This window comes from Anoplophora glabripennis, unplaced genomic scaffold (genome assembly GCF_000390285.2).
Source record: "Anoplophora glabripennis isolate ALB-LARVAE unplaced genomic scaffold, Agla_2.0 scaffold569, whole genome shotgun sequence".
NCBI classification, from domain to species: Eukaryota; Metazoa; Arthropoda; class Insecta; order Coleoptera; family Cerambycidae; genus Anoplophora; species Anoplophora glabripennis.
In genome coordinates, this window is record NW_019416666.1 from 165,702 (window position 1) to 193,328 (window position 27,627).

General features: G+C 32.1%; 1 protein-coding gene across 1 annotated transcript; it reads right to left on the bottom strand.

The window, feature by feature from the left end:
• Window positions 1-305: 305 nt before the first annotated feature.
• On the bottom strand, window positions 306-27,289 carry LOC108912312 (zinc carboxypeptidase-like). The gene is made up of 6 exons (XM_018717522.1): window positions 26,849-27,289; window positions 22,561-22,730; window positions 18,131-18,272; window positions 7,760-8,053; window positions 975-1,059; window positions 306-536 (listed from the first exon to the last, which is right to left on the bottom strand). Exons 1-6 carry the CDS (start codon window positions 27,212-27,214, stop codon window positions 343-345), a joined length of 1,251 nt encoding a protein of 416 aa, XP_018573038.1. The 5' UTR covers window positions 27,215-27,289; the 3' UTR covers window positions 306-342.
• Between the last annotated feature and the right edge of the window lie 338 nt (window positions 27,290-27,627).

The following is a 27,627-nucleotide window of genomic DNA, read 5'->3' on the forward strand; positions in this document are numbered from 1 at the left end:
ATAATTCTAATGGGCCATCACCTTGTACACAGGAAGATCAGGCCATGTACTTAAATAATTTATTAAATAGCAGTGTCAATGAGTGTCACAAAAAAATCTAGTGATGTTTTTATTATGCAACTACTTAAGCCATAATAATCAAGACAAATTTTGTTTTTCAGATGTAGAATGGTGTGTTTAACATCAGATTCAAAATAAAAATAAAACCAAAGGAGCACTTATGTTTAAGTTTCATTTAGTTTATTAAGCTCAATGTACAAAATACAACAGCATTTTATAAGTACATCTATCTACCTATTTTTTATTTTTAACCCGACATTTCTTGTAACATAAAAATTAAATTTATGATTTGATTGCCTTGTAATATTCTTGAAAAATAGCTACAAATGAGTCAAATGTTTCTTCACAAGTTGGTATGATTTGTTGTGGTGGAAGCAGAAAACCATACCTTCCCTTATCACGAAGTTCATATGTGTACACTAAGGGCGTTTTGAAAATACCTTTAACCCACTCGATACTACCTCCAGCTGCTATGTCTGCAACAAATGGACATTTATTTGTGGAATTAGGTAATTTTACCATTATTGTAATCTACGTTACAGCTTTGTCACAATTGTACAATTCATTGATTTTGTTTCCCTAACAATCATTATCCCTTTATGAAAATAAAAATTTGTTTTTTTTTTATATCGTATATATTAATCATATAATATAAATGCATTATTTATTGATGTATTAAAGTGTTTAGTACTGGTACCAATACTGCTGAAAGGAGTGTCCAATTTCGGCCCTTAACTATAGACCGACCTTTTTACGGCCACAAATTATTATATCCAGAAGAATGAAGATTATACACAAAACACGTCACTGCTTCACTGTTTCATCCTCCTCATTCTACAGTCTAATATGACTTCCTCATTTAACTTAATATGCTAAATTTGTTTATTAATTTAAAATAGAAAAAAGTAACTTACACATAATATCGTAGATTGTGCCCACCCTGTACCGCGTTCCATAACGCTGAGCTAATACTTCAACAGCTTTTAATCCAATGTCGTACTAGAAACAGAAACTAGAAAACTAGAAAAATTGCATTCAAGAACTTTTTTATTTTAATGAGAAACAAAACAAATACAATTAAATAATCATAAAAACTTCTTTAACTTATCCTCAGAATTCAAACTTCCTGGTACTCTTAGCATCTATTTTATTTTTAAAGGAATACTTGAAACACTGTAGAAAAAGTTTATCTTATATGATCATTCAAGCAAAGACCGAGTATAAGTATTAAAAACACAGGCCAACAAGGAAAAAATTCCAGAGATCAGACACTACGTTTCCGAAGGCATTTGGCGCGCTGAATCCGAATCTGGCTTCAGAATTGATCCATCACCCTAGGTTTCCGAGATATTCTAACCTAAAAGTGCAAAAAACACGTATTTTTGCTATTTTCAAGGTTATGTAACTTGGCGAAAAAATTTTTTTTCTCAAAACTGAAAATATCATTGGAAACTACTATCTTTCCCCTTCAAAACGCATTTTTTTATTTGTAAAAAGCTTTATTTTTCGCGGAGATATCGTCGATTAAAGATGATCAGTATAGCTTCCTTATTAAACCATGGCTATAACACAATATCACTAAGCGCTACGAGCCTTAGAGGGCTCGCAGCGCTTAGTGTTATTGGGTAATAGGGCTTGAAGTTAACCTTCCTGACGATTAGGGCTCACAGCGCTTAGTGTTGTGGGGTTATAGGGCTTGGGATTAACCTTCCAGACATATAGGGCTTGGGGTTAACCTTCCTGACGATTAGGGCTCGCAGCGCTTAGTGTTATTGGGTTATAGGGCTTGAAGTTAACCTTCCTGACGATGAGGGCTCGCTCCGCTTAGTGTTGTGGGGTTATAGGGCTTGGGGTTAACGTTCCTAACAATTAGGGCTAGCAGCGCTCAGTGTTATGGGGTTAGCCATGATGTAATAATATAGCCATACTGGTCATCTTAAATTGACGATATCTCCGCGAAAAATAGAGCTTTTTCCAAATAAAAAAATGCGTTTTGAAGGGGAAAGATAGTCGTTTCCAATGATGTTTTCAGTTTTAAGAAAAAAATTTTTTTCGCCAAGTTACATAACCTTGAATATAGCAAAAGTACGTGTTTTTTGCACTTTTAGGTTAGAATATCTCGGAAACCTAGGGTGATGGATCAATTCTGAGGCCAGATTCGGATTCAGCGCGCCAAATGCCTTCGGAAGCGTAGTGACTGATCTCTGGAATTTTTTTTTTGAAATTATAACACTAATTATACAATGAATGAATAAGGTAAAGCGAGGAAAATATTGTATCATTTTTATAAGAGAAAAAATATTTTTCTTTAGGAAGTAACATTGACATTACGATAAATATCCAGGATTCCTTTCGTCAGCATAATAAAATAAATAAAGGTGTAGAGACTTTCCTAAAACTAATTAATTAATTAGTTAATTGCTTTATAATCCTCCGAAGATTAGGTCTTTGAAACATAGTTTTCAATAAATATAATAAAAAAATATTCAGGAAAGAAAGAAAAACATCAACAACTGTCAACAGAAATGGAAAGAATTTGGAATCAAAAACGAATTCATGCCATTCCGATAATAATTGATATAACTACTACAAGTTGTGGAAAAACAAACAGTCATTTTACATGCATATAACACGATCTTTTCCACGAAATTGAAAAGTAGCATTTCAGCAAATTACTATTAATAATGCTGACAATATCGAATATCTGAATTTGAAAAATTTAAAGGTATTGAAGGTTTCTTCTTAATCGTAGAATAAAGTCTAGCACGAGAACAACAAGGGTGGGTCAAAGACTCCTAGCTAAGGCTTAAGAAGTGCAATATAATAGGCCAGGAAATATAGAGTTGGACGCGACTTTTTGTTTGGGCAAGCTGAATTTATCGCTATAGATGCTAAATATTATGTACAATAACATATTAGTTTCCACAGTCATAAAAATGGGAGGAAGATTGTTTACAGGCTGGTTAATTATATAATTTTTACGTAAACTCACGCTTTTCGCTTATAACGTTTTTCCACGAGAAAACAGTAAAGTACTTCAAAGGATCTACAAAACTAGCCCTCGAGTGTTAAAAAAATATTAATTAGATCAAAATTTATAAACAGAAGAATTTTATTTATGACTTTTTATTTAAACATTTATAAACTCCGTTATTATTACCAGAACGTTTTGGTATCGCGTCCTCTCATTCCTTATCACTGTCTAATAACTCACACGAAATCTGGAATCGGTAAGTTGAATAGTTTACAAGTTATGGCCTTATAAACAAATTAACTAATTATTAGTATGGACGATCCCGAGTATCTGCCACAATCGCACTGATTTTTTTCATGGTAGATTTCATAATAATACATTGAAATCTATCATTTATTTTTTAAATTTCAAATTTGCAACCTGGAAATCTTTTTTATTTTTTAGCCTTAATTGCAAAATGAAATATAAGACTCATGCGCGTGATATAGTTATATTATTATTACATATTCGGAAAGCTTATGAAAAGAGCTTTAAGTTAAAAAAAATCGTCAAGATTCGTTGAAAAACAACGGATTTACAGACTGTCAAATATATTATTTTCAAGCCGAATTTCGCTTTTTTATCGGCAGAACTATGAATATTATCGTCATTTTCTTCGGACTTGCTGTCGTTCGCTTCCCCCACCCTTCCGCCGCGCCACGGCTCGCCGAAAAATAAAGAGAGCCTCTGACTTTTGACAATATTTCTTATGCACTTAACATACTTCCACAAATAAAATGTTTATATCTGGGAAAGTACTCGGGTTGCCGGTTATGACAGTATTTTTTTGCCGCTACCAACTTAATTTGTTTAATAATAGGCCGTCAACTTTGACAGTCTGTAACTCCGTTGTTTTTCACCGAATCTTGATGATTTTTCTTATAACTTAAAGCTCTTTTCATAAGCTTTCCGATAATATATAACTATATCACGTTCGTGCGCCGTATATTTAATTTTTCAACTAAGGCTAAAAAATAAAAAAAATTCCAGGTTGCAAATTTGAAATAAAAAAAAATGATAGATTTCAACGTATTATCATGAAATCAATTTAGATTTCGTGTGAGTTATTAGTGATAAGGAATGAGAGGATGCGATGCCAAAACGTTCTGGTAAATAACGCAGTTTATAAATGTTTAATTCAAAAGTCATAAATAAAATTCTTCTGTTTATAACTTTTGATCTAATCAATATTTTTTGACGTTCGAGGGCTAGTTTTGTAGGTCTTTTGAAGACGAAAAAATTACTTTACTGTTTTCTGGTAGAAATGAACGGAAGAAGGTTATAAGCGAAAAACCTGAATTTACGTAAAAATTATAAGTACAATTAACCACCCTGTAAACAATCTTCCCCCCATTTTTATGACTGTGGAAACTAATGTGTTATTGTACATAATATTTAGCATCTCTAGTGATAAATTCAGCTTGCCGAAACAAAAAGTCGCGAAATGGTAATTTCTCAGCTCCTTTTCCTGGCCTAAAATCTGGAACTGCGATCAGGAGCATGAGCCATATTATACAGGGTGATCCATTAACGGTATCGAGCGGCTGTATATAGGAAACTAGCCGTGTTACGATTTTGGAGTAAAAAATCTAGTAACAAATACGGCCAAAAGAAATTGTTATAAAATATTTTCAAATTTGTAACTTCACCGCTAGGGAGCGCAAACTGCTATAGTGTTACGGAAAATTGTCGATTTTTCGAAATTTCAACTATATAACCTAAGTTGAAAATTCTCTTTTTAGATACACTGTTATACCCTTCACATGTTTTGTTTAAACTTCTTTTTGTTAGTACCATAGCAACGCCTATATGAAGGACGTCATCTTGAAATTTTTAAATGGTCATAACTTCTAAATACCTTAATCGATTTCAATAAATGATGGCTCAGTTTAAGGAACTATTAATGAAATTTATATTTATGATTATGGGAATAAAAATATTATTTTCCTGCGCAACGGTAGACGACGCTAATGAGAAAAGTTTTGTAATTGTCTCCGTTTACTAAAAAATTTAAATGCAACGATATAGTTTTTTTCATGGCTTGATAGACCTTTTGTTAAGGAAAACAAATACACAACACACACCGGAGGTCAATATCTTTTTTTGTTTTCAAGTTACTGCTAAAGTAGTGAAGTTGTGCTAGAACATCCTCCTTTATTTAGTTTTCTAAATAACATTGACATAGTCCAAGTTAAAATTAAATTGTTAAACTATACCAAAAAAGTACTTGCTATTTTTTAATTTTTTTTTTTTTGATAACTGCAATGTTTCATTTTTTATTAATTGCAAATATCTGAATATTTATAATTATTGGTACCATAACGATATATCCTATGAAAATAGAACAATTATGTCAAATGATATGTGACAGCTCTAGCTTCGTGCAAAATTAGTGTCATTCATGTGAGAAAAGTACTTGTATTCCATATGAAATTCCCAGGTCTCTAATTCTACACTTATTTGGCGATTTACATGGACACAAGCTAACATATTAATAAAATTATCTTCCGTTCTTGCACGGCGATGTCTTCTTACAGAATGTAGTGGCGTCGGATAAACTCTGAAATACTTTTCTGGAGTAACAAAGCTATAATGGCATTTTCAAAAAACGTTTTCCTTGTTCAGAAGTACACTTCCAACACAAATAACACGTCACATTTCGTTTGGCATAATTTTTCAGTTGTTTATTTTCATAGGGCATAGCCTGCCTCGTTATGGAAACAATAAACGTTATAAATATCTACTCACATATTTGGAATTAATAAAAAAATGAAATATTGTACTTAGATATTAAAAAAAAAATTAAAAATAGTTCTTTTTAAGGACAAGATTGGTATAGTTTTACAATTAATTACAATTTAATTTTGACTTGAACTATGTCAATATTATTTAGAGAATTAAATAAAGGAGGATGTTCTAGCATAACTTCACTATTTTAGCAATAACTTGAAAACGAAAAAAGATATCGATCTCCGGTTTGTGTATTTGTTTTTCTTAGTGAATGGTCCATCAGGCCATGAAACAAACTATATCGTTGCATTTAATTTTTTTAGTAAACGTAGACAATTACAGAACTTTTCTCATTAGCGTCGTCTACCGTTGCGCAGGAAAATAATATTTTTATTCTCATATCATAAATATAAATTTTATTAATAGTTCTGTAAAATGAGCCATCGTTTACCGAAATCGATTAAGGCATTTAGAAGTTATGACAATTTAAAAATTTCAAGATGGCGTCCTTCATACTGAGGCTGCTATGGTAATAACAAAAGAGAAGTTCACACAAAACTTGTGAAGGGTTTAACAGTGTATCTAAAAAGTGTATTTTCAACTTAGTTTATATAAGCGAAATTTCGAAAAACCGACAGTTTTCTGTAACACTATACCCATTGCGCCCTCTAACGGTGAAGTTACAGGCTTAAAAATATTTTATAGCAATTTCTTTTGGCCGTATTTGTTAATAGATTTTTCACCCCATAATCGTAGCATGTCTGGTTCCTATACAGGGTGTTTCAGTTCGAGTGAATCAAACTTTAACCACAAATAGAACTCAGTAAATTTACATAAGTGCATAATTTACTGTAAATTCACAAATTTTTGTAGGTCAGTGGCGTAGAAATGGGTAGTAAATTGTTTTTTTTACTCCAACTTCTACACCAATGATCTAATATAATCATTTGAGATTCATTTTTAGATTTCGTGGACCATTCTACATAAAAAAGGTATACTTGTTGAAAATCGGTATAGTGTGTCGTTTTACCGAAAATCTCAGTTGAATGGGAGACTGTTCTTCTGATAAAATATTTAGTTTCGTAAAGATAGGAAATAAATTAACCTTAGAATTCAAAACAATATTAAATAATGTCTCTACATCGGCAAAACGACTAGTAAATTTTAAGTATAATGCCTTGTGTATTATTTATTGCATATGTAATGTGGTGAATTCCTTCTCTGAGCTCATTTTTTTATTGCGCCGCAATGCGGTGGACAATATGTTCAATGGCATCTACTCTAATATTATAGGTATCCCTGCTCATTCAACGTTCCGTTTGTTTCAAACAGATATTATTCCTTTAAAAAATTACACCTACATATTAATTTTAAATCAGTGTTGTGCGTCCATTACAGTATCCGTACACAATGATTGCCATAAATAAACAACTAAGCAATAATAGACTTATTTGTTATCAGGAACTGTCATTTTATTCATCATTCAACTGAGACTTTCGGTAAAACGATACACTATACCGATTTTCAACAAGTATACCTTTTTTATGTAGAATTATCCACGGAATCTAAAAATGAATGCCAAATTATTATTAGGTCATTGGCGTAGAAGTTGAGGTAAAAAATCTCGCTTTACTACCCATTCCTACGCCACTGACCTACTAATTTTACAGTAAATTATGCACATGTGCAAATGTTAACACCACACCAAATTTGAATCAATTTGTTATAAGCATATCAAATATTTCGTAAATAATGTGGTTTAAAAAACCGACCAATACGGCCCTGTATAGTGAAAACGGTGAGACTTAGACCCTTGCTTTATAAAGCAATTCTGAATTATTTATTAAGTTCTATTTATGGTTAAAGTTTGATTCACTCGAACTGAAACACCCTGTATACAGCCGCTCGATACCGTTAATGGATCACCCTGTATATTTTATATTAACTGTAACTTACCGTAAGGTCATAATTATCTAAATGCTGTGGAGTGTGGCCGTAAGGTATCAACAGAACTTGCGCAAAAGAATGAAAACTGATATATGCTACAAGTTCACTTCCAACAGTTTTAATAAATTCCGATAAGGTCTTAGTGCAAGGTTCAGAAAAGGGTTTAGGTCCACGATACAGTTCTGAACAGGGATTATCGCTTGAAGCACCTCTCACATTCCAAGAGTAGTCCCAGTTTCTATTAGGATCGGCTCCAACGCAAAATCTACTATATCGGACGCGCGTTTTTCGCCACATACGATCCTAAAATCATATTATAAACGTTAATAGTATTGATATGAGTACGGGGTGCTCTACAATCTCTATGACAAACTTTGAGAGATGGTAACCGAGTTAATTTCAAACATTTTTTCTTATACGTACATAGGTCCGATTCGTTTTTGTTTAGAAGTTAGAAGCATTTTAAAAATATAATTTCGCATTTCAATCAAAGTAGCCCGATACATAACAATAATTATTATTTGTGTCTTTTTTTGGTACTTATTGCGTTTGATACTTAGCGTAAGCTACATTTTGATATACACCATTCTATGTTTGATCACAAGAAATGTGTAGTTTTTCAGAAAAAAATTGACATAGAAAGACAAACATTTAAACATGTAAAATAGCAGTTACCTTCATTGGTCAATATGTTTCATTTTAAAGTAGGTCATAAAAATATTCAGTGTTTAAGAAATAAGGTGGAGATGTTGGAAACTTTTTTGGATATGCATGACTTAGATGTCATATGTCTGTCTGAAACATGGTTAAAAGAAGAAGAATTAGATTTACTACATATTGAAAATTTCTTTATTCTCAGTAGTTATTCGAGAATAAAATATAAAATTGGTGGTGTTATGATATTATGTAAGAATAAATATACTACTGGCTTCAAATCAATAGATTGTACTCGCTATAGTACTGAAAAAGTTTTTGAAGTCTGCGGTGTCCAATTGAAGCTAAATTCTTCTACTACAGTTAAAATTGTGTGCATATATCCTAGGTCGGCCGATGATAAAGTGGATCATAAATTATTTATACAAAAACTAACAGATTTTCTTGAAAATTTTATTTCTAGAGAAAAACATGAAAATATTATAATTTGTGACGATTTTAACATAGATTTTTTAAATAATACACGTGAAAACATGAGCTATGTGATATTATGCAATCATACGGCTTTACATTTCAAATTAATGAACCTACTAGACGCACTGATAAATTTGCCTCAGGAGTCGACTATGTATACACGCTGTTTAATGATAATTTTCAAGATAATAGTATTTCTGTATGTTTCGATGGTCTGTCTGATCATTCTTTGTTAAAATTGACACTAATGTAGTATCAAATAAACCAATACATTCCCGTAATTTTTGTAAAGAGAACTATCACAGACTTTATAGCTGGGTAAAATCTGAATCGTGGTCAAATGTATATGAAGCATCTACGGTTGATGAAGCTTTTCAGAATTTTATTGGTATCCTTAAATATTATATAGATATATCTTTTCCATTAAAAAAGAAGGTAAATACACATTTAACGAGAAAAGGCTGGATTACGAGAGGTATTAAAGTTTCTGGAGAAAAACTAAAAGAACTTTATAAAACAATGATACATACTGAAAATATTAGGGATAAAGAATATTACAAAAAATATAAAAAAGTGTATACAAAAGTCATACTAGCAGCTAAAAAAATGTATAACGATAAAAAACTTAAAACATCTAATAACAAAGGCAAAACGGCGTGAAATATTATTAATAACACCTTGGGTAAGAGTGATAAACAAACAGTATCAGAAATTAAATTTAATACTGAAGTAGTTCGTGATGCTTATATTATTGCTAACATATTCAATGAATATTTTGTCAGTATTTCACAAAAATATGTGAACCATGACCAAACAAAAATGAACAGAAATTTTTTTGTAAATAAAAACTATCCTACAATGTTTATACAACCTGTGTCGACAACTTGTGCCTTTAATGCCATTATGTCACTTAAGGGGTCAATGTCGAGTGGTTTTGATGAAATATCCTCAAATATTTTGCGACATATTTCAGAATTTATTATACAACCTCTTACTTATTTAATAAATATGTCATTGGAGATGGCGATATCTCCGGATATTTTTAAGACTGCTCGTGTTGTTCCTTTATATAAGAAAGATGATACACGCTTAACCGAAAATTATAGACCAATTTCATTACTTAGTTCAGTTTCTAAAATTCTTGAGCGATGTATCTTTGTCCAAATATATGGGTACATGTCTGATCACAATATATTAATGGAATCCCAGCATGGGTTCCGAAAAAAGAAGGGTACACATATCGCTTTGCTTATGAATCTTGTTTATAGGAATATAGATAACAATAAAACAACTTGCGCACTTTTTATAAGACAAACTCTCTTTATATGGTCTTCGCGGAAAAGTGGGTGATTGGATAAGCTCATATTTACATGATAGGAAACAATGTGTGGACATTGATGGGAACAGATCGGAAAATTTGAACGTATGTGTTGGAGTTCCACAAGGATCAATTCTTGGTCCTTTATTATTCTTAGTATTTACAAACGATATTGTTGATGTAGTTCACAAAACAGAAAATCTAATTATTTATGCGGATGATAACACCTACCTTTCAGTCGGAGATGATATGGATGAGGCAATGGAGAACATGCAAAGTATAGTAAATAAATTTTCTCGTTGGTTCAAAGATAATAAGCTTCATCTAAATACATCAAAGACTATGTTTATCCATTTCACTTCTAGATATTTAAATAAACGCTATTTATTACGCGATGTTAATAAGTCCATAGCACACAACTAAGTTTCTTGGAGTACATATTGACAATGCATCAAACTGGAAATTTCATATTGATTTTGTGTGTCATAAATTATCATTTTTATGTTTTGCCCTATATCGTCTTCGAGATATAACCAGTAGAGAGATTATTATTACTATTCTCAATTTGAGTCCAGATTGCGTTATGGTATAGTTTTTTGGGGATTGCGGAATAACTTGGATAGGGTTTTCAAACTGCAAAAAAGAGCTGTTCGATGCATTGTTGGCATCTCTAACAGAACATCGTGTCATGATTATTTTAATTTTTTAAAAATATTACCGTTATATATATACTTGAAGTTATTATTTACGTTCGACTAAATATGAATGAATTTCCGGTAAACAATGATTTCCACAATTATAATACCCGAAATGGTTTTTCACTTCACTCATATAATAAACTTCCCGTAAAACTTAAAGAAATCCAAAACTTTTTCAAATTTAAAAACCAGTTAAAACAATTTTTAATGGAAAATTCATTTTATTCTGTATCCGAATATTTAATGCTTAATACTTTTTCTGCATATTGATTGCACAGCTGCATGACGCTGTGATAGTTCTTAATTTTTCTTTATTTATCTTAATTTTTCTTTATTTATCTTTAGTTTGCTTTACTTTGTATTCTTTATATTATATTCTCCATTTTGCAGTCTTCGTCTTCTGGTCATTATCCGTGTTATTTGTATTATGATTTATTTGTATTTTTAATTTTACTATTATAGTTGACTTGTGATATGTGTTTTATGTTCTATCTGATTTTATATTATGTAACGCACCTACACACTTAAATTTTGCAATTTTGACAGTTTCCCATACTATCTTGTATAGTCCGTTGGAATAAAATTATTATTATTATTTTATTATTATTATTATACTATTTTTTTGTTAAAGTGATAAATAAAAAATTCATTTATTTACAACTGAAGAGTATGCAGATCATAGACCTTATAAACTACTGGACTCGCCCAACTGTCATTTTACCTATATAAACGGCAATCGCTCAGACGTGTGCGAGAGAGATGGAGCTAGTAAGGGCATAAGCTTCATTCACAGAATTTCGACTGCAACGCGCTACATTTAATTCAACCAATCATCTAGCTATACTCGATTCGTTACCCTTTTTTTCTGTTGGGCCGTATTCAAAGACTTTATAAAAATAATATAGACTAAAAGACAAAAAATTTTCATTTTTTCCAGTAGTGTAAGTATGTAAAAGGGTTTATTATATTACTGTCCTAATTACAGTACAATATTTGAATTGTTTTAGCTATAATATTCCAAATAGTTTTTATAATGCCTTCTTTATGTATTTCTCCATTTATTTTCCTCATATCGTAAGCTCGATCGGTTAACATTACTGCAAGCTCTTCTGACGTAGTTGTTTCAAATATTTCATATTTTCTTTCTTTGCAGAACTGCATAAATTGAAACTATGTCGATGCTTTCTTCGTTCAACATATTTGAAGAGAATTTTTGCTGGAGCACATTATAAGCCCATTTCAGTTAAAACTTTTTCTTTATATTCGGTTTGATGTTAAAATGACATTTTATTTTGAGGATTGGGGAAATAATTTAATCTAATTTGTTGTCATCAGAGACAACTCTACTTGGTCAGTATTTTCAGAAAGATGCAAAAAATATAAACATGTTGGTACCGTCATAACTTCTTTCCTACCTACGAAACATGTCCACACAGTCTTTGGTGCATCATTTCATAGACTGCGAGAAGAAGGCAATCCCCTCTAGTTCAGTTGGTAGAGGTTCGGCCTGTGTCAAACCTTGATAACCCGGAAATAACTACACGGCCTACTTTAAATAATTTTGCACCGCATAGAACCAGAGCAATACGAAATTTGTGCAAAACCGTACTTATCTTATCAACTTCGACGTCACCTGTTACATGATTGTTGTATAATAATGAAAAAGTAATATTAACGGTCGGTAGAAGAAAGCGCAAAAAAGCAAACGCCTGGGTGGGGCATTCTGGAAGGAAGTCTAAATAGTTGAAGATAGGCAGTTGAAGTGAGAACAGTGTGCATATATGTAGCAAGACGATCGGCGGGCAGTGTGACAAAGTAGTGTAAAATTAAGTGTTTAACCGGTATTAGTTAGCAGGTGATATTCTTTAAGTACTTTGTTGTTAATTGTTCTATGTAATCTTATGATTGTGATGATTATAGATGTTTCATGATAATAATTCTTTGTAAGTTTAGCTTCCATTGCTTTATGCTCACGGGCATATATTTTTCCAAGGTAAAATTGTTATAATTATACTTAAAGATTGCCCATTATTTATTTCAAGTTAAAAATATACAGGGTGGACCACCAGTAACGCCTCGGTAGCTAGTAACCAAACGGCAAATGTTACAGAAACCTGTATAGGTGGGTATGTGTAAGTTGATTACGGCTACATTTTAAAAATATTTTGATATATACAGGGTGTCCAGGAAAAGCGTACCATATCAAAGTTATGTTTTTTTAAATGGAACACCCTGTATTTTACTGCATTTTTGAAAGCACCTTAAAAAAATAGGTGAACTTTATTAAAGGTTCTGCATACCTAGGACTTATAGTTTGTGAGATATTTCAATTTTAGTGAAAATGCAAGCATAGCGTAGAAATTTAATATTTGCAATAAAAAAATTATTTTAAGGAAGCAGCTTTGGAGGGTCTATTTTAGATACTTGAAGTTGTAAATTGTTATATTTGTCGTCTCTTAGTATTATACAGTGTGTTCAAAAAACTGCTGAATACTTCTCTCAAATTTAAACAGCAATAACTTGGTTATTTTAAATGGAACACCCAGTATATTTTTGCTTTGGGAGTTGGGAAATTTAAAACTCTTTCAAACCGTGTATAGGTTTCCTATACCTATCTCTAACGGTATTGGAGATATTTGTGCCGTTTCGTTTTTTATCGATTTTTTTTTGTAAAATGTGTCCACGTGCCTTTATCGAGGTCTTTACTGAACTGGTTTAGGTTCTTTTTGATGACGTCTCTTTAAATATAAGGAGAAAAATGTGAATGCAATTAGATGGCGCACCTGCACATTTTTCATATTCAATGAGAAATTGTATAAATCGATAATTAAGTAATAAATGAGTAGGTAAGAATGGTCCATGTCAGTGGCTACCACAGATGTCCAAACCTCTCGTAATGGACTTCTTTGTTTCGGGCTGTATAAAAATATATCTTGTACACAGTGTTCCACCTACTACTTGCGATGATGTGAAGAAAGGAATTAGATATGTATTTGCCACAATCACCCCAAATATTCTAAGGAATGTGAGAATATCATTTGAAGATAAAAAAAGATTCAAGATAATGGTTATCAATTCGAACATCTATTAAAATATTCTTTGTTTCTTCTAAAAGTAACATTTTCTTTAATACATATTTTTCATGTTCATAAATAATTTACTTACTACAAACATATTTAAACAAAATTAATAACTTTTTATAATTATTCTGCTTATGAAATAATATTTTTTATTAGAAAACTTTTTTGAATATTTTTATGATAACGATAAAAGAAACTTTTACTTTTAGAAAAAACAAAGAAAAATTTTATTTGATGCTCGAATTGATAACCATTCTCCAGAATACAGCATCTTATTCTATCTTCAAATAGTATTCTCACGCAAATGCATCTCTAATCCTTCCCTCCAATATCATCGCAAGTAATAGGTGGAACATTGTATACAAGGTTTTTTTATAGCTCGCAACAAAGACGTCCATTACGGTGAGGTCTGGACACCTACGTGGCCACTGACATGCACCATTCCTACTAATCCTTTTATTACTAAATTTTCGATTTAAATAATTACTCACTGAATATGAAAAATTTGCAGGTGCCCCATCCAATGCATCATTTTACTCAATATATTTAAAGGGACGTCATCAAGAAGAACCCAAACCAATTCAGTAAAGACACTCGATAAAGACACGTGGATACATCTTACAAAAAAATCGATAAAAAAACGAAACGGCACAAATATCTCCAATACCGTTAGAGATAGGTATAGGGAACCTATACACAGTTTGAAAGAGTTTTAAATTTCCCAACTCCCAAAGTAAAAATATACTGGGTGTTCCATTTAAAATAACCAAGTTATTGCTGTTTAAAGTTGAGAGAAGTATTCAGCAGTTTTTTGAACACCCTGTATAATACTAAGTGACGACAAATATAACAATTTATAACTTCAAGGATCTAAAATAGACCCTCCAAAGCTGCTTCCTTAAAATTATTTTTTTATTGCTAATATTAAATTTCTACGCTATGCCTGCATTTTCACTAAAATTGAAATATCTCACAAACTGTAAGTCCTAGGTATGCAGAACCTTTAATAAAGTTCACCTATTTTTATACGGTGCTTTCAAAAATGCAGTAAAATATAGGGTGTTCCATTTAAAAAAACATAACTTTGATATGATACGGTTTTCCTGGACATCCTGTATATATCAAAATATTTTTAAAATGTAGCCGTAATCAACCTACACATACCCACCGAAACAGGTTTCTGTAACATTTGCCGTTTTGTCACTAGTGACCGAGGCGTTACTGGTGGCCCACCCTATATATGTATTGTCCTGATTGCCAGCCATTACAATAACGACTTCTTTGTTTCTCATCTAACTTGTTTTTGTTATGATTACGTTGTTCGAAAAACATAATAATAATTCTGTGTATGTTTAGCCTTCATTGTCTTACGCTCAGGGGCGTATATTTTTCTAAGATAAAATTGTTACAATTATTATTATAGATTGCTCATTATTTATTACATGTTAAAATATGTATATTGTCATGACTGCCCAGATATTGCATTAACGACCTCTTTGTTTCACATTTAACTTGTTTTATCATGATTAGGTTGTTCTTTGATTTCTTGTGCTCACTTTATGTCATACGTCTATACGAGCCTTGTTGAATTTACTAACATTTTCGCCCGTGCGGAACGAATCTGGATTAAGCTCGATTGCCTCCCGTATGGGACTCCAGTGTTATGAAGGATCTTCCGAAATCTCAACTATAGCTGGATTGCCTCCCGTATGGGACTCCAGTACCTTCCGGCTCTGCCGGCTAACTAACACCAAACCTCTTCAGTTTTACTTGGAAGTGTGTATGACTAATATGAGGTAACAGATGACATTTAGTGACACATTAAATGAGACAGGTCTTATTTATCATTAGCAAAGGTTCTTAATTTATGCCTTTGGTTAGCGGTTGTTTTGTATTTATATTTGGGTGGTAAGAGCAACGATCGTGGGTTTCTCTGCCATGCTCTTTCCCCACAGGAGCTCTAGGTGAGCCTGGCACTCTCATTTTATGTTAAATGGTTGTTAATGTTTTTGTTGTTCTTTATATTTGTCACATGTTTAATTTGAAGACTGTTTTAATAAAGTTAGATGTATTTTCTCTGCTTTTGTTTTATATAATTAAATCATACATCCCCTCTACAAAGTTAGTAGCCAGCGCCTTCCGGTCAATTAAAAATAGATACACACAACGTAGGTAGTCCTTATGATGATCACATATTTTTGGCCACAATTACGTTTATTTTTTATCGAACCTAGGGTTGTTATATTACAAATTATTTAATTAATGGGTTTGATTTGCGGATTGGTAATGGAGGAAATATTCAATGGCCTTCAAATAGCCCAGACCTTACCGCCTTGGACAGTTTTCTGTGGGGTTACTTAAAAAACGAGGTTTTTAAGAAAACTAGTGTAAACTTAGATGAATTAAAACATAAAGTTGATCAATGTATACAAAATTTAAGTGAATTTGATTCCCATTTCATACTAAACGCAGTTCTGAAAATTAAAGAGGATTGTACGAAGTGCATCAGTAATAATGGCGGTCACATTGAACATCTGTGACCATTTGTGTTTTAGTTGGTTTTTATTAATTAAGTATTAAAATTCTGTTAAAGTTAAGACTTGTTAAAGTTAAGAATGATTTTTATTATTATCATAAAAAAAACGGATAACTTCAAATTTTTCGTTCTCACTAAATATTACTTCTTTGTTAAAATATGTTGTTACAGGAAATAAATTAATGATTATAAATAAACTTCTGTCAAACTCATTTGTTTGTTCCGTTCCGCGTGCCATAGCCACTACGATCCGTCAGACATAAATTTCCCTCCTGTTTTTTTCAAAAATAGTTTTAAATTGAAATATGTCGAAAAGTCCTGAATCAAACAGTAACATATTATACATTTTTGAAGAGACAAATTTAACGAAGCTAAATTTCTTTAATTTAGTGATTTTTATTATTCAGTTGTTTTTTCTAATACTGTATTATAAAAATAAATATAATAAATAATAAAAAAAGTAAAAATGTTTGTATTAAAAACTTTTTTGTAATTTCATTAATATACTCACAATAAGTTGTCAGATTATAGTGACTAACAAGCGTTACATGCTGCAAATGCAACGATTAGAATTTTGTGGCTGCAACATGCACAAAATGATAAATTCATTTCGCTTGTCATGTGGTCTGATGAAGCGTCTTAGATCAAAACGATTTCAGCAACATTTCAGTGTCAACGTTTAGAGTAGCATTTTCAACAATAATTTACTGCCTATACATGTTTTAAATGATCGTTTAAATGCAGATCTGTATAGAAGTTTCTTGGAAAACAACCTTTCTGATTTCATTGATGACGTAAGGCTTAACATTGTTCAAAATATGTGATATCAGCACAATGGTGCACCACCACATAAAGAGAGACAAGTAACTGCTTGGTTAAATGATAATTTACTAAATAAATGGATTGGTCGGCAAAGTTCAATAGCATGGCTACCGCGTTCCCCAGATCTAAATCCTTTTATTTATGGGGACATATGAAGTCTACCATGTTGAAATCACTACTCGTCAGCAGTTACTTGAAAGAATTCAGGATTCAGTTAACCATATAAGGAATTATCCAAATCTCATCCGTCAAGTAACGGAATCTTTAGTTCGCAGACTATTTTGATTGAAACATGAAATTATATTTTTTTAAATGCTTAAAACTTCTAAACAATCGGACCTTTGTTCGTAAAAGAAGAAATGTTTTAAATTAACCAAGCTACCATATGTCTAAGTTTGTCACAGAGCTTGTAGAGCACCCTGTATTTAGCTGCTTAGCTGAAATATGTAAAGGCATTCTCGGAAAATGTAATCATTGTCTATTTAATTGAATTACCTAAAAATATGAAGTTATACACCACCGTGGTATGTTTATTCTATGTTAAACGCAATGTTAAAAATAATTGCGAAGGTTTCTGAAACGTGCTTAGGCTTGTATCTAAATATCTTTCGTATACCTAGATTTCTGGTATCGAAGAACATTCACCATGTGGTAAGATACAATGTTTCTAAAAAGAAACATTATTTTAATTTGTTTGAATAAGATGAATGCCTTTGACATAGCGTAAAAGAACTTATTTCTTCTCAGAAATTCACGTCAAAGTGGGATTGTCTTGTATATATTTTTCATGTAACTCACCCTTGTCTGTGAGTAAACAAAGCCATCAGGATTAACCACAGGGAAAAAATACCAGATATGTTCTTCTGCTAACTTGCGCACAGAACTATTAGTACTTGTCAATATCTCATTCAATATGTATGTTGTTGTTGCAGACGATATCCTGAAAAATAATATTTCTGGGTATAACCGCTAAAATCTCATTATTGTTACAGAAAACAGAACGAATGGAAACATAGATTCAAAAAATTTTAGTATCTGTTACATACTCATTTAATAATTCTAAGCTATATTTAAATGTTTATTCCAACCACTTCTAAATTTACTCGGGGTTACTGTATATTGTACCACATCAAAACATGGATTGGTAATGTCAACCTAATTTTTGAAGAAGTTGTAGTCCAAAAAGATCAAGGTCATCTTTTTTTTAAATATGCAGCCATATTAAATATTTTTTGTGATTCAGCTAACTTACCTCTATTCAACTGGATATGGTTCCTCAAAACAGCATTTAGAGGTATTGGTATTTTAATGAAACATTTAATAGAGGTAAAATAAATCAGAAAAAAATAATATAACTTCAAATTTAGCAGAAGGTTCATGTTTAATTAGTTTAGATTACCGCCAAATTCAGTCAGGATATTGCAATAAGTAGCCATTTTGCAGTAGGTACCTAAATAAAATGATGTTACATAAAATACCAGTGCTTTCCCAAAATGTCTACCAACGGAAAAAGAATAGCAAAAAAATACCGTTTCTGGTATACTAGCACCCTTTTTACTTTAAGTAAGAAACAAGCCTATGATCTTTGATTAAATTTAATTAAAAACTCGCCTAAGCTAATAGTCCAGGCGATAGAGCAGTAAAAGTAGGCTTTAGCGTTTGTGTTTGAAGTCATCTGTTTTGTTATACAGAAAAATCCCAAATATTATGTAGAATAAATTTGTCTATTCCAAAAAAACCATTGCTAAATTCAGGGGAACAACAAACATACAAAAAAAACGAAGAATTACCAGTTTTTCGACATATTTTTACCTGTAACATTGAAAGTAAGCCCTATATAAAAAAGTCATTCTTTATTTTTTGATTATTTTCTATAAAATTGCAACAACTGTGAACCAAAAAAGTTTAATTTTGCATTAACAGTCGGCGAAAATAGTAGAAAATCATATGTATATTTGGAGCAATTTTTAAAATAAGTAAATATTTATATTTATTTTTTAAACTCAAAATTCCTGCAACAATTATTTATTTTATTGATTTTTGATGACATATTCGTATTCCTCTCATTCTGCTACATCAATTTAAAAAAAATCGTCTTGATAAGTGCTACTGTTCCCGAGAAAAGTATGTACCTGTAGTTAGCTATAAAAACATATATTTTTCTTTTTTCGACTTCACGATTACGTAATCTACACAGTAGAATGCTGTCGTATTTGGCTAAAAAGCAAGGGGTTACGACATAGTTTTTATATGTGCAAGATTTTGTCGATTGCATAGAAAATTCCCTGAGCAATAAATAATTGTTTATACAGGGTGTCCCGGAAATGGTGGGCAATCTCTCGGATGTGGATAGATAATGAGAAAATAATGGCACAAGTTCATATACAATTTTATCCTCCGGGCTCACCCTGTAGAGTTATTAGCTCTTGAAGTTGAGAATTAAAAATGTTTTTTTTTGCTGCAACTTTCGTATTTTTCAATAAATTTTGAAAATTTTTTGGCTGGATGTATAATTTTTGAAGTTGCTTTGGATGATAATATGAAATCCTCGATAATAATTATGGGGGCCCGGGGGCAAAGCACCCCCCACCAAAATTTCTAGAAAAAAAATTTTGTTCCACTATACCCCAAATTTTCCATCATTTTATAAAAATTTATGGTATTTTACGTAAAAAAGGTATACTTGTTGAATATCCATAAAATATAATTTTGTATAATTTTTAACGTGTACTGACAGTTTCTAAAGTGTGATTTTATAACAGTGGTCTTAAAGGTAAATCACATGACTTACTTTTAACACTAGTGCTAAAAATAATTCACTTTTAACACTAGTATCATAAAATGAAATTGACTGACAGCATGCGTTAAAATTATACCTTAATGACGTTTGTAGAAAAACAAGTTTAGAGACAACGGTACTGTTTAATTTGAGACATTTTATTTAACAGAAACACAGGTTTAATCGTAGTTGGCTTTTACATATCAGAATAAAGGACAAATAATTTGCAATAGCAGTGTTCCAAATTATGAGAATTTGGACTTAACTAAACTAACTAAACGAAAAGTGCATGACAATCAAAATTTTGTAACTAATATAATTCATAATAAATTCTCAATATTAGTTCCACCTTCTCTTATACAAATACGAGCTCGTTTAACAGAAGACTGTTGCACTCTCCATAACATTTCAGGATTTTGTCGTATTTCATTTGCACAATAAAAAATCCTTTCTTCTAATTCTTCTCTAGTGGTTACAGGTGTGGAATAAACAAGATTTTTCAAGTGCCCCCAAAAGAAAAAGTCAAGTGGGTTCATATCTGGAGTTCGGGCAGGCCAATGAATAGGTCCACCGCGACCTATCCAGCGATTAGGATATACCTCGTTTAAATGGTCCCTTACTGCAGCACTAAAGTGAGGCGGCGCCCCATCGTGCATGAATATCAGTGCATTTCTGGTTTCAAGATCAACATCTTCTAACAGTTGTGGTAATTGATGCACAAGGAAATCTAGGTAACGTTGACCATTCAGTCTAGGGGGTAACACAAATGGACCCAATAAGTAAGGACCAATAATTCCACTCCAAACATTAACATAAAATTGTCTTTGGTGCCTAGTTTCAATAATAGCGTGTGGGTTCTCATCAGACCAATAATGTAAATTATGGGAGTTAATAACTCCATTCCTCCCAAAACTTGCTTCGTCAGTATACAGAATTAATCTCGTAAACATAGGATTTTGCTCATGTCTCTGAAGAAACCATTGAGAAAACTGTACTCTTGCACGAAAATCATCAGGATTAAGAGCATGCACTTTTTGGATATGGTAAGGGTGAAGAAGCTGTTCTCTAAGGATTCTTGCAACAGTGGTCTTTGGAACATTGGTAAAAGAAGATAATGACCTAATGCTAACTGTTGGATGAGCAGCAACTTCGTCCAGTATATTTTCCTCTACTTCAACTGTACGTGCTGTTCGCGGGGCACCCCTGTTTGCAGTAACAGGAGCAAACTGACCTAAAGACATTAAAATTTATTTAATATCCATTTTGTTTAATAATAGTAATCGTATTTTACCAGTTTCTCTTAATCTTTGATCAATACGTTCGAAAGTTTTGCGATCCGGAATCCTTCTATTAGGATAAGAATGCTGATAAAATCTTCTTGCTGCCGAAGCATTACAAAGAGCCCGCCCGTACATTAAATGCATATCAGCATATTCTTCATTGGAATACTCCATATTTTATAACAAATTATGAGTTATGAGATGAGTCTTAGATTTAAAACTACGTATTTGACAAGTTTGACAATTTAATTGACTTTGGCATACTCTGACATGTCAAAGCCATACCACGATTAAATCTGTATTTCAATTAAATAAAATGTCTCAAATTAAATGGTACCTTCCTCTTTAAACGGGTTTATCTCAAAAAATATCTATTTTATGGATATTCAACAAGTATACCTTTTTTACGTAAAATACCATAAATGTTTATAAAATGATGGAAAATTTGGGGTATAGTGAAACAAACATTTTTTTTCTAGAAATTTTGGTGGGGGGTGCTTTGCCCCCGGGCCCCCATAATTATTATCGAGGATTTCATATTATCATCCAAAGCAGCTTCAAAAATAATAGATCCAGCCAAAAAATTTTCAAAACTTATTAAAAAATACAAAAGTTACTGCAAAAAAAAACATTTTTAATTCTCAACTTCAAGAGCTAATAACTCTACAGGGTGAGCCCGGAGGAAAAAAAATTATATGAACTTGTGACATTATTTTCTCATTATCTATCCATATCCGAGAGATTGCCCACAATTTCCGGGACACCCTGTATAGTAAAATGTTAAAAAATAAAAGTGTAAAAATAGGTAATTTTAGTATTCATCATTGTTTATTATGACAACAAGTATCTCTAAAAAATTGTGTGCCCTTTTTAAATCTTAATTTAACCCACGGTACGCGATAAACTTTCTAAAATTTTCTTAATTAACAATTCTGTCAATCGAAAACCTCGCTGCCGATCGTTCCAAAATTTGAAGAATTGACATGTTTTTCTATTTGTTTACAAAGTTTCATCAATATTTATAAATATTTGCTTACTTGTTTTAAAAATTGCTTCAAATATATATTTATGATTTTCTATTTTTCGTCCATTGTTAATGCAAAATTAATCTTATACTACTCCACCTTCTCTGAATACAAAATAATGCTAATATTATAAAGACATCTTACCATTCGCGAGCGTGAATGTTCGACTCCACGAATACAGATTTTTTATCTTTACTGGAACCATACGAAACTTTTACACCCACAATTGGGCGTCCTTCGTAAGTACCATTCAGTTCAATAAGGCTTACTATAGAAGGATACTGTTCTGGTAGACTCTTGATCCAATTATTGATCTGAAACCATAATACATTTTTTTTTTTGGTTCTGTTATAACGTTGTGGAACAATTAGCTGAGGATACTGAATTTACTAATAATATATTATTTACTAACGAAGCTGGTTTTACGAGAAATGGTATTACAGCATGGCCACTTAATTAATTGCAGAAAGAATTATCAAAAATTTTATTTTTAATAACACTTTATTTGAGATTAATAGCGATTTCCTCCTAAACTGTTACATTCATCGACTTGAATTAAGTATAATATTTTTTCTGATATGATTTTTCTTTTCAGTAATGTTTAAATTTCTGTGATGTCTAGCACGAGAAAAAAGTTATGAACAAAACATACTTTGAGTTCTAGATAAAGTTCCTTTTAGCGGCGCATAATGAAACTTTTCTCAGCCTGGTCTAATAGAGCTTCATTTACTTTGTGGGTGTGCCAAATGAGAGACTAATAGAAATTGAATTAAATAAGTTATTTAAATAGAAATATAAAAAAAAACTTTGACAAGCTGTAACTTGCAAACAATTGACAATTCGAAAAAAATTTTCATTACATACTGTTACTATCTTAATCCGTAGAATTACCTCCCGGAGTTTCCTGACGGACTTTCAGAACACCCTGTATATTATAAATAGGCTTAGTGCGGCACGGAGTTTAACAGGACCTTAGTCAGATTTCGAATGAAAATATTAATATGTTTACACAAAATATGTCGCAACATAGTACTATTACCAAAGAGCAAGGCTAAGTAGAGGATAAAATATCTATATAAATTTAAATTACACCACCCACTTCCCTTGAGACCTTGAGACAAGACTTCCGTGGCATATTGGAAGGAGTTAAAACATATTACATACTACGTGCTTTTCTAAGTGTTCTTTAGTGAAACGGCGACGTTTATCACTTAATATTAACTTGTGCAGGGAAAATGATCGTTCAACGTCTACTGTTGACAACGGACAGTATGAGAAATTGTTGAAGCATAAACTATACAGGGTGTTTCACGGTGACGGCCCGTTAGAATTATTTCAGAAATTACTTCGATTTGAATTTTGAAAATTTGGGATATCGGGTTTTCGGGCATGCCCTTCTCAACTAAACGTACACTTCCGGTTATACAGGAAGTCGCCATCAAAATGCTTATTTTAAATTCAACACCCTATACTTTTATGAAGTTTTCCTATTCCTAAAATTAACCGTTCTCGAGATATTTAATTTTTTTCAAAAAAATCGAGAAAAACAGTGACTAGAGCTTCAAACCGTCTGTATTTTATAGTAAGAAAGATAAAACAATGATATGTATAGCTAGACCCCTAAGCATCCCTTCCATACTTTCAAAGTGGCTTAATTGCATACAGGGTGCTAGAAATTTAATGGCGAGTTTAGTTAACTTCAAACCTTCATAAGTCGGTTTTCTAAATGGAACATCCTGTATGTTTTTCTATATTCTGATACACAATTTTATTCTCTTTCGAACGGTATCAGGGTTCTCTATACCTATCTCTTCTAGTTTTTAAGTTATCTACTATTTTTTGTTTAATCACCTAAAATCATGTAATTTCTTGCGAGGATAGCTGTGGAATTTTTAGCAAAACTTCAAAATAAACAACTAAACTGTCACCAGTTATTTATTATTACTTATTCACAGACGTTGCAACGGAATTCTAAGCAGGACATTTACAGTTTTTAATTAGACATATCCCAATTTTCCACCAATGAGCAGAATAATGTTAAGAAGAATTCTAAAAAAACAACTTCATACATAGTAATACACAATTTTAATTATGTATGTTGATAATAATAATGCACTAAGATAAAATAAATGACTTTAAAAAGTCATAAATATTCAATATGACTCCCATTAACATCTAAGCACTTGTGGATTCTAGAGATAACACCATCAGTCACCGCTTTTGCTATTTCAGCTGCAGGCAATTGATGGAACGCTCTTCGTATTCGAGCAATGAAATTCTCTTTTGAAGCAACGGGTGTAGAATAAAGTTTTTGCTTTATTACTCCCCAAACATAAAAGTCTAATGGAGTGAGGTCGGGAGACCTCACTGTCCAATTCCACGGTCCTAGGCATCTCATCCATCTATCTTCAAACATTTCAGTCAGCTGTTGATCGATTTGATTGTGACAGTGAGGTGGAGCCCCGTCTAATTGATACCAACACTTCCTTAGTTGGCTTAAAGGTATATCATCTAGAAAATCTGCCACAACCGTTTATTACAAAATGTTGAGATATCTGTCGGCATTTAAATTTTTTTCGTAGATGTGGTAACAAATTTGGTTATCTTTAATTAGACAAAAAACATTTACGCTAAATTTATTTTGAAAGTTTCTTTCCCGGATAACATGAGGATTTTCAGATGACCACAAATGAGTATTATATCTATTAAAAATACCTTCTCTCGTAAATTTTGACTCGTCTGTCCATATAATATGTTGCAAAAATTGTGGATCTTCTTGGTATCGCACTAACACCGTTTCACAAAATTGTACGCGTTGCACGGCCTCACCCGGATGAAGAGTAGCTTAAATTTGTATGGTTGCATATAATTAGTTCTTAGCAACCTGTGAATGGACGCTCGTGAAATGCCTAAATCATACTCTGCGGCACGAGTTGAGGATTCTGGATGAACATTAAAATAGGCTAGCATATTTATTATATTATCTTCATTTAAAGTTATTGGTTTTGGTAAAATTCTATCTGCACAAATTCGACCATACTCTGGTTGATTTGCTAAAATTCTTCTTAACTTTTTCTGCTCATTGGTGTCAAATTTGGATATGTCTCATTAAAAACTACATGTTCTGCTTATAATCCCATTGCAACGTCCGTGAATGAATAATACATTTAAATATGTATTGTTTTCCATTTCTTATGAAAACTAAATTAAACTGTCACTGCAAGAGACTAACAACAAATTGACAATTTAGTTGTTTCTTTTGAAGTTTTGCTAAAAATTCCACAGCTATCCTCGCAAGAAATTACATGATTTTAGGCGACTACACAAAAAATAGTAGATAACTTAAAAACTAGAAGAGATAGGTATAGGGAACCCTGATACCGTTCGAAAGAGAATAAAATTGTCTATCAGAATATAGAAAAACATACAGGGTGTTCTATTTAAAAAGGTCATAAAAGTCCATCTATAATAACACGTAGAATCCAAAATTGCAATAATATATAGGGTGTTCCATTTAAAATAAGCAAGTTGATGGCGACTTCCGGTATAACCGGAAGTGGTACGTGGACGCCAATATTTTAGTCGAGAAGGGCATTCCCGAAAACCCGGAATCCCAAATTTTCAAAATTATAATCGAAGTAGTCTCTGAAATATTTCTAATGGGCCGTCACCGTGAGACACCCTGTATATTAATATATTTGCTTGCAACTCCTGATATTTACCAGATAAAACTTTACATATGTTTTCCAAAATGGTGCATCCTGGATTGTTGTAAACCCGACCGACATATCTTAGTCTTACCGTACTTTCATGATAGATTTTTCGGTTCATATATTTTTGTAAAAACGTACGGAACTTGGAGTTCTCTAGTTTGTTTAATGGAATATTGCTTGAAAGAAAGGCGCCTGTAAGTTCATTGAAAAATACAGTCTTCAGCGCTGTACGAGGCATGGCTCTTCAAATGTCTTGTCACTTCAGTTTCGTAACAAGAATTTATAATGCGTTCACACACAGTACAAAACCGGTCATTTCCTTCGTGATCACCGTCAAATCACATTTGAAACAATTCCCATCTATTTCTTTTCTCTTTTAGCATTTTACTTCAATTTTTCCCCCAACTAATAGTTGTTAATATAAATTATGTTACTATTTATAAACAGTTCCGTAAATAACTGAACAGTTCAAAACACGAGTCAGCTGTGAAGGCCACCGACCCCCGCGCAGGCTCTGTTAGACTCTGCACGTGTACTAAGCCTAATTATAACCTGCTAGTATTAGTGCTGCCAATATACAGTGCAATATTCACTAAAAATTAAAGATTCCCAGGATCAAATTAGGACTATTAAGCAATATTCTGAGAATCATTTTTAATAACAGCTAAAAACAAATATGTGAAATGAAAGTTTTTAATTAAAATTATAAATATGCTTACCTCATCAAGCGTATTATAACGAGTCCATCCAAATCCTTTTTGAGTTCGTGGGCTTCTCTCTGCATCGATTAGTTTTTGAACGTTATCTATAATCATCGCTGAACTCATTTCTCTTCTTTTTACTATATCCTGCAACTCATCTGCCCTATCGGGGGAGACCATAATCTCCACTGGTTGTCCTACAGGTCCTGTATGACTCCAAAAATCAAATCCTAGTGAAGCTGATCGCTCAAGTTCTCGCAAAGCCTCAACCGCCTGGAGAGTACTTGGAGTGACATTCAATAGTTTGTAATTGTCATAACGAACTTCAGAAGAAAAAGAACTTCGCACAATAAAACAAGAGAAAAATATTAAATAAAAATTCATTTTTATGAATACCGTGCAGAAGAGTATAGCGCAAAATATAAGTAGCTACACATCGCTACGTTATATTTATTTGATTTGACGCCTCACTGAAAATAAATATCCGTAACATTTGATTGAACACGAACAATCGAAAATTAACATTCGTTGGGGAGACATGCTTTTAATCTAGATTACACGATTTTATTTTTTATCAATAATTGTTACTTGCCTATTCAATCAAATTTCAATTAATCTCAAATCAAAAATTAATAGAGATGATGCCGGCACAAATTTGTAGACGAGCGGTTCACCCCTAAATAAAAGGCATGAACCGACTAAATTTTTAAAACAAAAACCTGCAGCATGAAACCTTTTTTATTTTATAAAGGGCATTTTTCTGATAATTTACACATTTTTTTATATTTTTCAGCGTG

Excerpts from the sequence above, each read along its gene's own strand:
- LOC108912312 (XM_018717522.1), bottom strand. The coding sequence starts at position 27,214 with ATGAATTTTTATTTAATATTTTTCTCTTGTTTTATTGTGCGAAGTTCT. Across the intron at positions 22,731-26,848 it reads GTTATAATACGCTTGATGAG|ATCAATAATTGGATCAAGAG; the intron begins GTAAGCATATTT and ends TTATGGTTTCAG. Across the intron at positions 8,054-18,130 it reads TTGTTTACTCACAGACAAGG|GATCGTATGTGGCGAAAAAC; the intron begins GTGAGTTACATG and ends ATATGATTTTAG.